The sequence below is a fragment of the Anopheles merus genome, chromosome 2L (genome assembly GCF_017562075.2).
Source record: "Anopheles merus strain MAF chromosome 2L, AmerM5.1, whole genome shotgun sequence".
Lineage (NCBI taxonomy): Eukaryota > Metazoa > Arthropoda > Insecta > Diptera > Culicidae > Anopheles > Anopheles merus.
Genome location: NC_054083.1, coordinates 4,667,880 through 4,685,751, shown reverse-complemented (window position 1 = coordinate 4,685,751; position 17,872 = coordinate 4,667,880). Strand labels below are relative to the sequence as shown.

General features: G+C 37.9%; 1 protein-coding gene across 48 annotated transcripts in view; it reads right to left on the bottom strand.

The window, feature by feature from the left end:
• The window catches only part of LOC121593718 (sodium channel protein para), a 155,455-nt gene that overhangs the window by 89,317 nt on the left and 48,266 nt on the right, over positions 1–17,872 (bottom strand). For all 48 annotated transcript variants that reach the window (XM_041916319.1, XM_041916326.1, XM_041916329.1 and 45 more), the window contains 3 exons: positions 9,567–9,772; positions 8,322–8,450; positions 1,795–1,886 (listed from right to left, as the gene is read on the bottom strand). In XM_041916319.1, coding sequence (XP_041772253.1) covers positions 1,795–1,886; positions 8,322–8,450; positions 9,567–9,772 — 427 coding nt within the window. The remainder of the gene's footprint in view (positions 1–1,794; positions 1,887–8,321; positions 8,451–9,566; positions 9,773–17,872) is intronic.

Below are 17,872 nucleotides of genomic sequence, written 5' to 3'. Positions count from 1 at the left end.
TGTACATACATACACTAGGTTTTAAACGCGTAAAATCTCAACTCGAATTTGGAAAATGTATGTTGGCTGTCTTGTCACCCATTATACATTTTCCAGATTCGAGTTGGGATTCGTACGATGTTGACAATCGTTTAAAGTGTTCGAAAAATAGCGTTACGATGTTCAGCTGGCTTGAGCAACCCTGTATACGGTATACTTCGAACACGTTACAGGGTTTTCTCAAGCCAACATACTTTTTCCAGATTCGATTTGGATCGATAAGAGGGGTACAGATTTCAGAGGTTTCGAAAATTAGAGGTACAAAAATGTACTGAAAATGAAGGGCATGTGAAAAATGTTCAAATAAGAGGGGTTTTTGCAAATGAGAGAGGTCTCAAATAAGATAGGGTTCACTCTATTTTCAATGGTAATAATGTACATTTCAGCGCGTATGAGTGTTTTACCGCGTAAATGTTGCAAGTAATGTTGATTGCGTACCATAAAAAAACCTTTTTAATTGTTTTAATTCACATTGCGTTCCGATCGGTTGCCTTGCTATCGATTGTACACGATTCGGAGAAACGTTTTCGAAATCACATTAATTTAGGGGTTGCAATTCGGTGTATCTGATTACATTGCTGATTGCGTTCAACCAAAAACACTCAACCAACAGGAATTTTTGCATATTGTTTTGGAATAGGTCGAACCCATCTTTAGGTATACTGAAGATAGAACATTTACATCTGCATAACGTTTGAGAAATAAGAAATAATAAGAGACTCAGATGTCAGCACAAACTCGTGTTACTTTTGGTAGGATGTTACAAAGGATCTCAAGCTGTCCATGAGGAATCCTACCTAGACCTGTAGATGAGATTAGGTAAACTACAGGTGGGATTATGACTTTGATTTTGGTCGCCATAAAGAATGAAGATTTCTATGCATATTGACAGGAAGGGAATAACATATTGGAAAATTGAAAATAATCTGTTACTGCTATTTTGTTTTTACTTTTTTTCTTCAAAGTTTTAACTTTTGTTATGTAACTATCATCCCAAAATGAAATGCAAAGAATTGCAAACGATCTGATTTTAGTATCATATCATATCATGTAAAAACTAGTCAGTGGCCCGTACTACTATTTTCACTAGCATTTTGGCCCACGGGGTCAAATGAGTTTGACATCGCTGATTTAAACTATCAACAGTGTTTACCCGGTATGTGGAATATGCATGCTTTTGCTACGATTAGTACTAATGGGATAGTTTCTAAAGGAGCACTAATGTTGTAACACTAATGTTTTCTTTCAGAAATGATATCGCACATGTGTGAGAATACTTTTTAAGCATTCATTTAAACTTTGAAATAATATGTTTAAAGAGCATGGACCTTCTTCTTCTTTGGGACTCAACAACTGTTGTCGGTTAAGGCCAGCCCGTACCACTTGCGGGGTTGACTTTCAGTGACTTTTGGATTTCCCTCATAGCAGGATAGTAAAGTCCTATGTGTGGCGGCATGGTGTATTTGGGGCTTGAACCCATAACGGGCATGTTGTTAGTTAAGTCGTACGAGTTGACGACTGTACCACGAGACCAGCAAAAGCGCATATCGTCAGAAATAATTATGATTTGACGGACAAAACTATTTTGTTAGAAATGTGACCTTCAGATTGGTAAAGATTGATCATATTTTTTTTTTTGATTTTCTATATCGTTTTTTTGTTTTTTATGATGGTGTAGTTCTATATATGATGTAATTTTCATTTTGTTTATAATGATATCATGTATTTGATGACATAATGTATTTTTCCACTCACCTGGAACGATGGCTACCGTTTTAAGAGCTCGTAATACCCTGAATGTTCTCAACGCAGCCAGATTACCCAAATCTATACCCATAGTTACATATCTGTGTTGATATCAGTAGGGAAAGCATAAGAATATAAAAATATTAGTTACTTACGGATATCACATTCTGTATGATACGCACTACATGATAAAATCAAATATATATTATAAACATAAAACACATCTGCAATATAAGTTATTGTAATAAGTTGATTAATACTTGGCCTTTCACCTTTGTCTTAACAAAATGCTTAATTAGATGAATCGTGCTGTATTTACATATGATTTGCTTACTTTTCCCTTACAATAGTTTGGCACAATTGTGTGCTATGATATATTAATGGAATGAACAATCTACAAACTATGGTTTCACAAAAATCTAAAATATGTCTTAAAATAAATGCATGTCCGTGAAAGTGTGTCGTAGGTTAACGCATTGTAAACGTTGAAGATTTTAAAACTGTATGGAAACTGTATGGTAATTGGCGCATGGTAAGGACGTTCAACATCTAAGAAAACAAAGAGTTAAACGTTTCTGTCTACAAGTTCTGCGGCTTCAATATTTATTTACTCCTTAGAATATTATTCACTTATCGAAACAACGCAAATAATAAAAAATGCACTGTTAAGTTAGGTATTAATTGTTTATGCGGTACAATAGCCACAAGACAAAGTTAGTCTACAAAACAAGTCAAACAGTTCAAAACAATGGACCAAGCTGACGAATATTGGAAAACACAAAAACATTTTGCACTGTACCCCAAATATCTTGCACTTCACCCAAAAAATGTCTCCCTATACCCGAGAAATATAAGAAGTACAGAAATACCGTTATGATTCAAATTACGAACAGCTTTAAATACCGGACATTCGGCATGTTTTTATTGAATTTCTTCATACCCTGGCCCTGGCTGTATCGTTTTTTAATTCTAGATGATTGCCATGATGTACTATAATCAATTAAAAATGTGGCGGACCCCTAGTAAGCCCTGATGCCACAGTAAATAAATATTTTCTGTCGGTCAGTTCACTACCAGAGGCATTCTTAGCATTTTTGCTTCAAACCGACGCCAGTGTTATTTCTTCGATAATTCCCGTTTACGTCCATCGAATACATCGGGAACCATTGGGGAAGTAATTATCAATGTGAAAACAGCAGTGCTATATCATATTGTGCATTGAATATCATTAAATAACATATTAAATTTTGTCCGGAATTTGAAGCAATTTTTTGCAATGTTTCGAGTAAATTTATTGAAGATCTTTTTTTTTACATGAGAAGAATAACCCCATAATCAACCAAAATACGTAGCGAGATGAACAAGGTATACATCATGGCCATCATCTAGAGTTAAAAAACGATATAGCCAGGGATAAGGTATACCTTATTCATCTCGCTACGTAGTTTGGATGATTATTAGGTTATTCTTCTCACTATGCATGCTGGCGCACGCGAGCTAGGCTGTTTTTCTGCATGGATTTTGGACAAACAGGTCGCTCGCGAACTACCCTGTTCTTTTCGCTACGTATTTTGGACTTCCAGGGCGCTCGCGAGCTAGGCTGTTTTCTGTATGGATTTAAGCAGCAGGCCGCTCGCGAGCTTGGCTGTTTTTTCTCGATGGATAGGCAGAGCGCTTGCGGGCTAGGCTGTTTTTTTCGTTTCCAGTAGACTGATGATTCTAATAATACGTCTAAACAATTTGGTAGACTGCATGTTCAGTGCGTGGAACACTGTGCTCAAGAAATGTGCCGAAGATTCAGCATTGCCCTCAATGAATTCAAGTATCATCAACGTTTTCAAGCATCATGTCGTAGTCTTCTAATTGTTTAAGAAATAATCGAGAAGATGTCCCATGGTATTTAGATAAAGTGTTAAACCCTGTACAGGCGGTCCTCGAGATACACGGTTAATGGGAACCGAAAACCGCTGAAAAATACCCCGTATATCGAATTTTCGCGCAAGTCGAATCTCGTGATTTCCACCTAAAATATAACTAATTTTCGTGTAATTTTGTGGTTAGGCGTCGTTTTAGCCACCTAATTAATTTCTTGGTATGATTCCGATTAAATCAGTTTCAAACCTTTTGAAAAAGTTTTCAGCATTCGATCAAAAGGGAAATTATTTGTCACTTTACAATTGAGGTTATAAGCGCCACAGATTAAGCTGAAACGACTGGAAAATTAAATATCCATAGAAAAATAAACGAAAGCTCCATAGCTTCACTGGTTTGCTCAATAGATGGCATATTATAACTCATCATTATATTGCTGTCCTTTTCTTGCAATGTGTTTCCCCTAACTTCATTTAATCATGGTCTATATAGCCTTCTAACTTTCCGATCTAAAATCTATATGAATGGTCGTGTGGTCAGATGGGGGTATCTCGACGTCTAGTTGATGAATTTTGTGCGTTCATTTGTTCGGAAAATTTCACTTTGGAGTTCATTTTCTCGACTTGAATTGAATCGAATTCAGAATAGAATAAGCCTGTATATCAAAGTCTATATAATACAGAGGTTGAGTCATCCAGAACATTTAATCAAAAAGCGTGGGAAAGTTTTGACAGTTAGATGAAAAAGCTTCAATAGTTTCATCGCATCATGCATTGAGTTTTTATTTGTGGAGTATGCAGTGATCTAGATGCATTTTCGGTCATTTTCCAACGTTTTGTTTGTAATTTTGTGCTTTAAAAAGTTTATTATTATCAAAAAAAAAAAATAGCATTATAGTGCAAATATCGGTTACAACAAAATCTGTGTCCAAAATTGAGACGAAATCATGTACAGCTCAAGAGGACCAATACTATGTGGCCTGATTTCTGATTGTGGTCGTTTTTAAGTGATGAATTACTGAAAAATTACTCCATTGCATTTACATGATGAGGAAATGTATATACACACTAGGTTATGTGGAAAATGAACAATTGGCCCTAAAAGTAGTTTGGTTGTGTGAAATCATTTGTGACAACTTTTTCATCTAGCTGTCAAAAACAAGCTTTGAAAATGGTGGACCAAAATCGGGCTTTGCATCGACCTTTGTATTATATAGACATTGATCTCTATAATCCCAAGATCCTGACCACGCTGGTTTTTGCTGGTCTTTCTGGGATAATTCGTTAACGAAACATCAACGAAATACAGATCATTTTTGGGGATAGTGAACACACGTGAAGGATGAACCCATGCAAAAAAGAGCTAAAAATATAAATGAGCGGATTCACTCCCTCCTCTCATGTTCCAATTCATTCTCATGCTTCATCCGTGATGCTACCAACTACTTCGCTACTTCTACTTCGAATCACTTTGCCAGTTACGCCTTCATATCATTATTCATTATCGTGCTATTTACCGGGTTTAGGAAGGGGTACTGATATTAAATGAAATAAAAGAAATAAATTAAACAATAAAAATATCAGATTAACTATTAAACACGCATTTCGAACAATGAGTAAAAGGGTCTGAACTTATTGGAGCTGGATGTTTTTAAAATAAATGAAAACTTTCAATTAGAAAATCATTGTGCTATTTGCATTTCTTTCAAAGTCTCGTGCGCCGGTGTGTTTTGATGAAGTGTGAAGTGAACAAACAGTGTGCGCAGACGCACATGCGGTGCGGGCAACGACAGGTAAGGGTCCATTTATTCACAGATATGTGTTTGCTGGATGGAGGTCGTACTTAGCAGTAGCGGAACTTGGGGCAAGTGTGCCACCTTAAGCATTTCAAGTCATAACTCACTAAAACGTGTTTTTCAAAAGCCGATTTAAATCTCATAACCATTTTACATCTATTTCCTCACTTATAAATGAGTTTCGCTTGAAAAAAGTGCAAACAAAACAGTTTTTGAAGCGTTTTAAAAAGGGTCCAAAAAGACGTTGTTTTTTGGGCTATGGGGCAAGAGTGCCACTCGTATGGGGCAAGACGGCCACCTGGTTAAAATAACCGTATTTTTTAGATAATTGGAAATTATTACGTTTGTACCACTAGTGTATGTATTCCTACATGTATTTAGTCACCAATGAACCCTTTTTTACCACCAACTGTACCACAATATGGTTTGTTACTGTTCTGTTTTTCTGGCGTGGAATCCGCTCACAATAGCGCACCATTCCGCAGCACGCTACAACAATGTTTACATTTTTGACAGCTCGTGCCTATGAAAGATAGTGGCACACTTGCCCCAAATAGAGATGGCTCTTTTGCCCCAAAAGTTGTAACTTTTTTGAAATGGAATTTTTCAGTGACAAAAAGAAAGTTTTTTTCAACTAACCCCACAAAAAATTTCAGGTTTAGCAGTTTTCTCAGCTATACGGTGGTGTAAATATTTTCTCGGTTGATTGTTCGCATGATTTTTGAGAGCTTATTTGGTTGGATTAAAAGATTATAATATTCTGCTCAATTTTGAAACTCAATATAAATCAGTTTAAAACAATGGGAAATATCGATTGGTCTATATGAAATTAGGCTCAGAATACCTAGTCATTGGAAAGCAACAATCTGTATACACAATTGATCATTAAACTAAAGTTTTTAAGGAAAAATGTTTGGTGGCACTCTTGCCCCGTATGGCACACTTGCCCCAAATTCCGCTACGACGACATGATGCGTGTTTTTGTCAGGTTCTAAATGTGTTACGAGAGTTTACATTAAGTTTCAATAAAGTGTTTAATGTAACCAAAAATGACCGTGTTTGTGTTTGTAGTTAGAATAAGTGCGTATTCGCGATCGTGGCAATGCATAAAAGAAAACGAGAAACGAAAGAAACAAATATCTGTGGATGTGTTGGTAGCATGACTGGAAAGAACAAGAACACATTGAGAACTGCAGAGCGCACCGTGCGTTCCGGGTGGGGAGGGGGAGGGCTCGCGCGATGTGTAACTCATTCCTCCAAGAGTAGCTGCTAACGGGGGACGGTACTCAAATCACTCAAAAAATACACTCATTTTGCCGGACGGGTTTCGCTAGCGTCACTCAAATCACTCAAAAAATACACTATTTTTGCCGGACGGGGTATGATCAAAAATTAGAAAACCGTCTAGGTTTTGTTCTGCTCAATCTGGTGGTACAACCCTGTTCACTCATGAGCGACGATCGTTCTTCGACTTATGAGCTCCCCGATACGGTCGAAAAATTTCCATATTTTGGTTACAATTAGATTAAATGAGTGATGAAAGTGTAGACTTGTGTTGAATATAATTACCAATGCAGACAGCGGTCACAATTCATATCATGGTTGAGATTGCGTGTTTCCGATAGTTTGGGCTGTCGAGAGAAAATCTCTCGAATCTGCCTACTTGATCGACATATATGATATCAACTTACAGGCCTATTATATTTCGTTCGACATTCGAGAAGATTCACTCGCACGTTCATTATGTTCATTTTCGTATCGTTTTGCTAGCGACGTTCCGCTTCGAGTAACTCATCGGCAGATTCGAGTCGACGAAGTAAAAATCGCTACCGTATTGCTCGAACAGGAAGGTGCATTCGAGAGATTTTCTGCGGACAGCTCAAGCTGTCGGAAACGCGCAAATTTAAACTCACAAAGAATTTAAGCCACTGTCTTTGTGTGTAATTAAGTTTAACATAAGTTTATCAACACTCTTATCTCTTATATTTACTCTATTTCCAACAAAATTAAGGAAAAAAAATGATAAAGAAGTGCTGAATCCGTTGGTTTACGCTCACTCCGACCACCGGTTTCTTCGACCAACTGTCAAACACACAGATGCTAGAAAAAAAAATGTCGACGAAATCTTTTTCGACTCAAATGGCGAAAACGATACAAATTTTTCTCCCGCTCGATTCGGCTGCTTCCGACAGAATCGAATGTCATTCGAGTAAAATAATGCCTGTATGTTCAAAAATCTGTTTACCCAATGATTTTTTTAACACTTTGACCGCCGACCTGACGTCACATTTTTTGAGTGAGCACGTAGCGCATGGCAAGAGAGCGATGAGAGCGGCAGTTTCTCGTGCCATTGTTATCATTATTTTGTTTCATTGCGATAAGCGGTGTAGCACATCTCGTTCTCTTTTTCCTACCTCATTCGTTATCAAGAGAATCACTGAGCGTCAGATGCAAAGCTGAACGGTGAGCAAAACCGTCATGCGATTTTATATGACACGGCGCTTAAAGTGTTCATTTGTCAATTGTGTTGTACTTTTTTGAAAAAATGTAGCAAATGCTTTTATTTCTCAGTTTTATCTTGAAAATTACTGTTCTAATTCCCATTTTCCGGAAATCGTATAGTTCATATAACACGCAAGGTGGCTACAACACTAAATTAACACGTTTCATACCTTTGATTACGGTTTATACAAAAATGTTGAATATCGATAGCCCTGGTCAATATTGAACGGCATGCACATTTCTCCCCGTGTTTCCATACTAAATCTTCATATTAATTGTTAACCTAAACCAGTTCATTTCGGACAGTCTACTCTAAATGTTGATTATTTCTAGTTTAAATCGATGACTAATATATTTTGGAACTCACGCTAATGCTATTACTACGAAGTCCAACCAATTCCATGCATCTCTAAGATAAGTAAACGGTTGTAATATGAAACCTCGCGCCATCACTTTTACAGCTGATTCGAACGTGTAGATGCCGGTGAATATCACCCTGTAGTAGTGGATAGTAACACAAGACAATATATAGGGGTATGTTTTAGGATTTTTGTAAACATGTCAAAACAGATTTGAACACTTTGCATATGACTCTAGAGAATAAAAAAGATATATATATATATTAACAATTTAATGAAGTATTAAGTATCTTAAAAGATTTGCAGTAGTAAATAAGCTTGAATAAATAATTTATTTTAATTACAAAAAAGCGTTGCCACAGTTACAGCTTAGTAAAAATTATTCTATAACGTTATAACCATTGGAAGATTTATAGTGTCGGGGACACTAGACGGTAAGAAGAGTTGAAAGAGAAAAATGAGACCAAAAGGCTCAAAGTCTCTTTAAAAAACTAAAATAAAGAATAGTTGAAGTCCCCTGTATATGATGAGCGAGGGGTGGTGTTCGAAAAAACCAAACGAAGCTTTGAGAAAAATGTTTGCTCCTTATTGTGTTTTCTTAAGTAGTAAGTGTTAAACATGTCTAAAATATGCAACAGCATAAGAAAAAAACCATTTATAAATGACGGAATGAGGATATTTCACTGCTTCACTGTATAAATTTTACATGAATAGCTTTTACTTACATCAAATTAATTCTTTTGTTACTATATCTAATTCTATAAGCTAACACATAATAACAGATAAAAATCTTCAAAATTATCTGCCATGAAACCTGCATATCTTGAATTTGCGGCACATACGCAGTTATGTTAACGTATAACCAGCCAAACATTATGCATCCAGCTTTAGATCTACAGTTTTGTAAAACACACCTACTTAGTCTACCTGTAATCATAAATTTCTATAAGAGGAGCTCATTAAAATAAACCGATAAATGTTAGCTTTGACTAAATTTAAGGGTATTCTTACATATTTTACGAAAAATTAATAAACACATTGGAAATCAAACAGTGAACGTAATCAACGCTCACAAAAATTCATTGAATTACCACACTCCAAATATTACTTCCAAATTTTAAAGCTATAAGTAAAGTTTTCCGGATTCAGGATGTTTAACGTTATGTAAAGAGGGGACACTTTCTATGGTAGATAAATAAAAGACACTAATTACATTGACTTGCTTGGCTACATTGCAATACATTAATACTTACTCGGTAGATTCGACTGTCGGCGTGGTTGGCATAATCATCAATATACAATTAACAAGAATGGTCGTTATTATAAAAAGTGAAAACAGTGGATGTACTAAAATATAAATAGCTACGCGGCGTATGGGGTTAAACGGATCAAGTACATATAATGCGTTGGTTGCGGAGAAACGAAATATGTCTTTTCCTTTACTAATCACTACGAATGTCTGTAAGTAAAAATAGGAAGAAAAGTTAAACGTATTATATATTAATCAATAAGATATATAACGAAAATCGATGTCAAGTAAAGTATGCATATGTTTAAATATGATGTAACAAATTCTGATGAACTCAATGTGAACAATCATGAGAGCGCAAACTCCCAACGGTGAATTTTTTTTTATTTGAATTTTTTTTATAATGTGACACATTTTCTTGCAACCCTTTTTAATAGCACGAGCTAATTAACCATCTTTTGTGTATGTTAAGCATCACTTCAGATAAAACATAAGTGCCGATTATAGTGCCGATTATGTGACTCAAATGCTTGAGAAAAAGTATCAAAAATGCTCAGTTTCTATTATGATCCATGTTAGAGTACTCGATTTGTCTCTGGTTTGATACATCGAACTGAACGAAGGTCACTTGCATTACCTGACTCAAACGGAGACCGTTTTTGTCCAACAGCTTTCCGTCAGGTTAAAGCTACGGAAATCGTTTTGTTTTACGGTTTAACTACTAAATACATATATTTAAACCACACGAATTGCATGTAATTACATTCAAAAGGGTTTTTTTGTAAATATTCACTGGAAAAAGAGTGGGAATAACAAAATAAACAAAAATTAGAAAATCATAACACAAGCGCTACTTTTCATGACATTGCCAAACATATTTAAAGAACATTAATATGCCACACGTAGAAATAATTATAAATTGGTACGATACTTCATGCGTTACGCGTTGCAGTTTGTTTTGACAATCAAATCCATTTCAGATCAGTTTGGTAGCAATGTATCAAGTCAACGAAAGAAGTCTCTAACAAGCTTGTATAATACCGATTTCGTTTCAGTTCGTGCAGCGCGGTTTTGTTTGACACATTTCCATTTGAATCAGATAATCGACACTATAGTCTCACACATTGCCATCATATGTACAATATTTGGTAAGGGTTAGGCTAGCATATTATTATGTAAACTGCAAGCGTTCACATCATTCCTACTCCGAAATATATGTTTACTTAAGTAAAATTTATTTTACATAACTGCTGTCTGAATTGAATTCTTAACAACATACCTATGAACTAAACTTATTAAAAATTTGCTCGGAGGATGGATCGGAAGGATGGTAAGGAGAGGTGATGATCAAACAGGTGTGCGCAGGAATTAAACAATCTCACAGCACGTAATAAAGGGTCATTTAAACCAACTGAAGTGCGTCGATTTGGAACAAATAAAGGAGCACGAAGGCGTAAGGAACGAATTGGAACATAGAAATGCAGGGATGAAAGAATGAAATGTGAATCCACAGCATTAGATATGAGCGAGGCAACAAACATTATTTGGGAAATGTGACGGCGTTTCTCCAATGAGTCCAGACCCAACAGATGGCATCTTTGCTCATAGTCCGGTAGGGTATCTGACGTGTAGCTGGGCATTTTGCTGACAATATACCGAGTAAATGATCTCTGCACTCTTTCTATGCGGTCAATCGTTGTAAATGAGCTGGGACACCAAACAACAACACAGTATTCCAAAATCGGTCTTACTAACGAACAATACAACGCTTTTAAACACAGAGGGTCGGTTATGCGGATTGAAAAACGTACTATCATACCGATTGTTTTACGAGCCTTATTAACGGTAACGTCAATGTGATCGTGGAATGATAACTTGCTATCGAAAGTTACACCAAGATCTTTTACCGAGAGTACACGATTTATTGCTATACCCTCGAAGCTATAAGCAATCGTAACGGGACAACGTGAACGACTGAAGGACATGACATGACATTTTTCGGGGCATACAACTAGCTGGTTCGATGACCACCATGATGCAAATCGGTTGAGGGTGTTTTGGAGCGAAACATAGCCATCAACAGACGATATAGATTTAAAAATCTTTAGGTCATCTGTATAACAAAGAAAACAATCGTGTGGAATGACAGTGTTAACATCATTAATAAATAAAACGAACAATAAAGGACTCAACACGCTACCTTGAGGCACTCCCGATTTGGATGAGAAGGATTTGGAAAAACAGGAGTTTAGTTTAACACGAAAAGAGCGATTGCTGAGAAACGAATCAAGCCAGCGAATGTGTGAGTCAATTAAACCCATTTTGGATAGCTTCGCAAGAAGGATAGGGTGAGAAATGCGGTCAAAGGCTGCTTTAAAGTCAGTATAAATGATATCAACCTGAGAACCGCTGTCTAAACTAGAGGTGATAACGAAAGTCAAGGAAATAAGGTTTGTCAAGGTAGAACGTTTAGAAAAGAAACCGTGTTGCTGAGGTCAATGCAGTTTCTTGCAATAAAGAGGATATGTGAGTGAACTATAGATTCAAATATTTTGGAGCTTGCACAGAGTATGCTGATTCCACGATAATTGGTAGCGTTTGCACGATTACCTTTCTTATGGATAGGAGTAATATGAGCTAATTTCCATGTGTCCGGAAATGAACATGAGTTAATGGATATACGGTACAGTTTTAATAGGAGAGAACCAAGCACAGTATTGCATTTCTTGTATACTGCTGCTGGAATGCTGACCGGGATTATATGAATGTTTCAGATTTTTTATTGTTTGTAAAACTGTGCTAAGGTGTAAGTTTAGATTACTGTCGTTGGTTACACCGGTGGGCGTTTTGTGAGTGCTATTAGAGATTGATGCTTTGGTTTTGATTGATTCAGCATACAGACTTGAAAAATGTTCAGCTAAAAGGTTGCAGCAGCCGTCAGTACCGGATGCAGAGAGATTGCCAAGAATTAGATGAGAAGGGATATCATTAGATTTACGACGTTTATCAGCATATCCCCAAAAGGCTTTAGGGTGAATTTTAAACTGTGCTTGCACTCGGTGGACGTAAGATCTAAAGCAAGCCCTGTTATATATGCGATATGCATTAGAGGCGTATTTGAATATGCGCTTATGATGAGGATCTCGCATGTCTTGATAATTACGTAGTGTGCGATTACGATCTCTTTTGAGGGAGTGGAGTGTATAGTCAGACCAGGGAGGGAAGTTGTTAGGTTTATTGGTAGGACAGCAGAAAGGAGAAGCCGAGATAATATTAGCATTAAAAGTAGTAACCGCATCATTAATTGAAATATCTGTATCTAAGAATGACCAGTTAATATTCGAAAGCATAGCTGAAAGTTTAGAGTAATCCATTTTTTTTAAGTTATATCTACGTATATTTGACGATACTGAGCGCGGAGCCTTTTGAATATTTACAGAGAGCGAGAATTCTAAAGCAGGAAGATAATCATCTGGTCTAAGTAAAGGTGCTACAGCCGATAGCACCTGAGAGTTTATATCAACTGCGCTTTCATTAACAAATATCAGATCTATTAGACGTCCCAAACTATTTTTGATCCCTGAGATTTGACGGAGACTACAATCTATTATTATGTCGCAAAATACATTATGTTGAGCGTTGCTTGATGAGTGTGCATTACTGGAAACATTATATTTTTCAATGGGTGTCCAAACAATAGAAGGCATATTGAAATCACCTAACAAAAACATTGAATCGTTTCTTTTTAGGCGGTGTTGAACCGCATCAATACTATCGCTAAGGCTATTTAACAATACGTTATTTGCTATCATACCTGGCGGGATATACAGGGTGTTCGAGATAAATTTGACACCTGGCCTTTGGGTTTATATCTCAGGGTTGAGTTGACTTATCGAAATGATTGATATGTCATTCGATTGCTAAAAGTTGTGCGAACTAGTGTAAAAAATGTCTAGCTCCGTAAATATGTGGAACCCGTCCGAATTGTACAATAGCGTAAAGTGTGTTATGATGGTTCGTGTCGGCCATACGAATGCCGAAATTCGGAAGGCGGCGATGTGTTCGCTGAACACCGTAAAAACAATACGTGTACAGCTCGAGGAGTGTGGTGAAGACGTGGATTGTGTTATTGTTCGCAAACAGCATAGCAGGCGGACGGATTGTGTGCGGACCGACGCGTTCCTGGCCGGATTGCAGCAGCGGGCGACGGCCGATCCCGGCGTCGGCATCCGGGCCCTGGCGCGAGACGTTGGCGTGGCCCCGAGCACCGTCAAGGTGACGTTAAATGAGGACCTGCGGTACGCGTCGTACCGTGGTGAAGCCGTGGATTGAGACGGTGGCCAATGGGCGGCCGTACGTTTGGCAGCAGGATTCTGCACCATGCCATACGGCCGTAAAAACACGCCAATGGCTCACTGCCAATTTCGACCGATACACCAGCACCGACGTTTGGCCACCCAGCTCCCCTGACCTTAATCCTATGGATTACTTTCTGTGGGGCACAGTTGAGCGGGAACCTTAATCCTAACAGGGCGTCCTGCAATACCAAAGCGGAGCTGGTGGCCAGAATAAAGGCCATGTTTGCGGCCATCCCCAGAGACATGGTTGTCCGTCTTGGGCGCGGTTCCGGAAGCGGGTGCAGACGGCCATCGACGCGGAAGGGGGGGGGGGGGGTACTTCGAATAAAAAATGTGGCTAACATGGTAAGCTCAACTTTGTAGAAAAAAAATTGTTTTATGTTTAACATAAATTTGATAAAAATTTCTTTCCTATTCCCTCAGAAACTATCAAATTTATCTCGAGCACCCTGTAAATGGCGCCTATAAATAGAGATACTCTCTGCATCCTAATCTTTACTCAGACCATCTCGATATTGGCTGGAGATGTAATCAATTCGGTGATCAGATCCGTAGCACACGCAATTAGTACATGAGTGTGCGCTGTTATTAGGAGAGCGGTCGCAACGGTAAATGTTGTATTTGTTACCCGAGAAGAGCGAAGACGGTATTTGTTCGTTTAGCCACGTTTCGGTAAAAAACAATGACGTCATAGATGTGATCGCTGAGCACGAGAAGTAACTCATCCAGTTTTGTACGAACGCCACGCACATTTTGATAGTAGATCGTGAGAGTGTTGCGTATCGACGAGCGATTATTGCGATTGACATATCCTGTTGGAGTTCTCTCAGTTGTTGTAGTTATTGATGTCGAGGGATCGTATGTGTGGGTTAAAAATTGGATGTGTGAGCAGTGGCCAGCGGTGATGCTATTGGTGTATGATTGTTGGTAGTGGTTATGACAGATTTCACGCGTAAAACCGATGTTGTTATTTGTTGTTTGCGGTTATCAATAAATTCCCTGTAGGTTATAGTGCATGGCCAAGTGGACGGAGAGAGTGCTTTGTCCCTTAGTGCTGACGACATCCCAGCTTTGAAGGATACAAATGTTAGTGTGCCAGTATCACGATCTTTCGGTGTCAGCTTGATGATGATGACGTTATCAGTCCCGAGTTGTTCCTTAACGAATGTCACTACCTCGGATTCGGATACTGAAGGAGCGATACGAGTAAGGTACAACCAAAATCTTGGTGGTGCTGGGGGTACCGTCAAAATAGGGTGAAACGATGTTGGCGGTGCTGCTGTACCCGAAAGATGTGCAGGGATCACATTCGATGAAGGCGGTGAACGATCGATGAGTCTACGCTTCGATGTGTTGGACAGGTCTTGTTGATGTATTGTGTGTGCGGTGAGTGATGGTCTGCGTAGTGACGTTGAAGGTGCAAGTGGAGTGGAATGGGTTTGGGCTATTGCTCGAGGAACCATATCACCAAGTGCAGTGGCTAACACTTTTTTAGTTTCGTCCAAAGCCGAAACCACACACTGCTCAAATTCCTCTACTAATTGCTCTTTGAGAGATGAAAGAGCAGATGACAGCTCTTGTATCATCAAGGATCGACCAGTACGTCGCGACTCTAGGTAATCCAAACAAAACCACAGGCACTGTGTGTCTGTTTTAGTGAGTTCCTTGTACACGACACTTGTAACACTAATACAGGAGGTTTGGAACCGGCGTTTACAAACACCATCACACGTGTATGTCGGGTTATCTGAGGTCACAGGGCGCGAACAAGTTACGCAAATATCGGTCATTATGAAATGCGTTGACACCCGAACATTTACCGAACTATAACGAGTGTAACAATTCACTGAAGCAGGAGATACTTGGGAAACTGTTGAGTTTATGTGGCGACTGTCGGAAGTGATCAAACCGAATAGTGGAGACTAATCACGACGATAATACTGTGGACGAAATCGGAAGGACGTTTGCACTCGATGACGTATGAGACGTGAATGGGTTAATAATAAAAAATGATTATTTATTTATTTGCTCAGCTATTGATAAAGCAGAATAATCAAAAACATACAAGTATTTATTAACCTCATTTTCCTAACTTTAAAATAGATCCCTCACACATAAAAACATTTTTATTCATAATGGCTGGAAACATAGATTGAATTGGTATAAATTTTATTTCATTTATTCAATTTATTTATAAATATTTTAAATATTCAAAATTTTCTAATCGTATGTGATGTTGCTCCAATTGAAAGCTTTTGGGAATTTTATGAACTTCTTTCAGATTATTTTTCATAAACCATAGTACAAAAATGAAAAATATTAAATCTGTTATTTACTTGTAATTTAAGAATATAATCTTATTGATATCGATTTATGCTAAAGCAAATAACTTTTATTTTCATCGAAATTTAAAATTTTGTTTATTTAAGTAATGTACACTGACCGGTCGCGTGGACAAAACTGTAATAAATATGCTGCTTGGGAATATTTTATGGAATATAACGCTTCTCCAATGTAACGTAGAGGGCTGAGCCTTACTTTTACCAAATATATGTGTGGTTTTGTGACAAGATTGTGATTAGCTATGTGTGGAACTGAGCCTTTAGTTGAAATAAAGTGTTAAAATATCAACCGAGTTTGATGTGTTTAAGTTTTATTTCGATGCATGCGATTTTATTACGCAGCAAACCAAAGTGAACGAAATCGCACAGCGAGCAACAAAAGAAACGAGGAGGAGGGGGTGTCTAGCGCAGAGCGCAAAGTGCGGCAACAGCGCTGCGCAAACCGAAAAGAACGCGCGGGAGGGGGTTTCCAGCGCAGCGCGAAAAGTGCGGCAACAGCGCAGAGCAAACCGAAAGAAACGCGAGAGAGGAGGAACAGCTAATCCGCGCATCCAGCGCAAGAGGAAACAAACGGGAGGGAGGGGGTATCAGCCCAAGAAACATTTCCTATAGCTTTTACACTTAAACATGTCTAAAGAATGCTTTACTATGAGTATACTAAGCCTTATAGTTTTAACATGTATTTTAAAGATGCTTAACAGTCTTTAGAGTTGTTAAAGCTTTAAAACGTTCTGAAGACGATTATAAGAATGTCTGTTAAAATTAATAATAGAATAATGTTAATTAATCAATAATAATATAATAAAATAATAGGAGCCACATTGTTTTAACATGTCTTTTAAGGATGCTTAAGAGTCTTTAAAGTTGTTAAACCGTTAAAACGTTCTGAAGGTAATTATAAGTCTTATAAGACTTAAAAGATGCCTGGCTTGAACCATCCAGTAAACGTATTCTTAAGCATGTTTTAAGACTCGTTATTTGAGACTGGGACATCAAGATCAACTGATCTTATTAGAGGGTTTTCCATGCCAATTAACAACTGTCCACAGTCAACTAGCAATCCTCGATTTGAAAAACACGTTTGTATACCACTTACAAACAAGTCAAGCCGTTTTTGGTACACTGTCCATTTCAATTTCACATTTGTCGTCTTCGAAAACACACGTCAGATACGGCACGGGTTGGTTTGGTTTTGGCTGGAACGTGTATCACTTGAAGTTGGGAAAGCTGAGCAACATGGACATGTTAGGCAGTTTTATTTATATTTTAATTTTTAATACAATGCAGAAATTTGTACATTAATCAGTGCTTTTACTGGTAGTTGTGTTCATTAATAATTATTAACAACTGATTCGCACAGAAGGTGTTGATCCCTGTAATTGACGACAGAGGGCGGCATGGTAAATGCTTAGTGTGGACAACGTCCAACACTGATCGGGCCGAGTACTCCCGAAGGCTTACGATCAGGGCTACGGGAGAGAAGAAAGTTCACTCTTTCGCCTTAGCCCGAGACAAGTGACGGATTTTTTAGCGTCTCTCAATTAAATTTCTAACTTAAAGATAGCTTAAAAAACGCTTGTTTTTATTAACAATAATTTACTGCGTGCGAA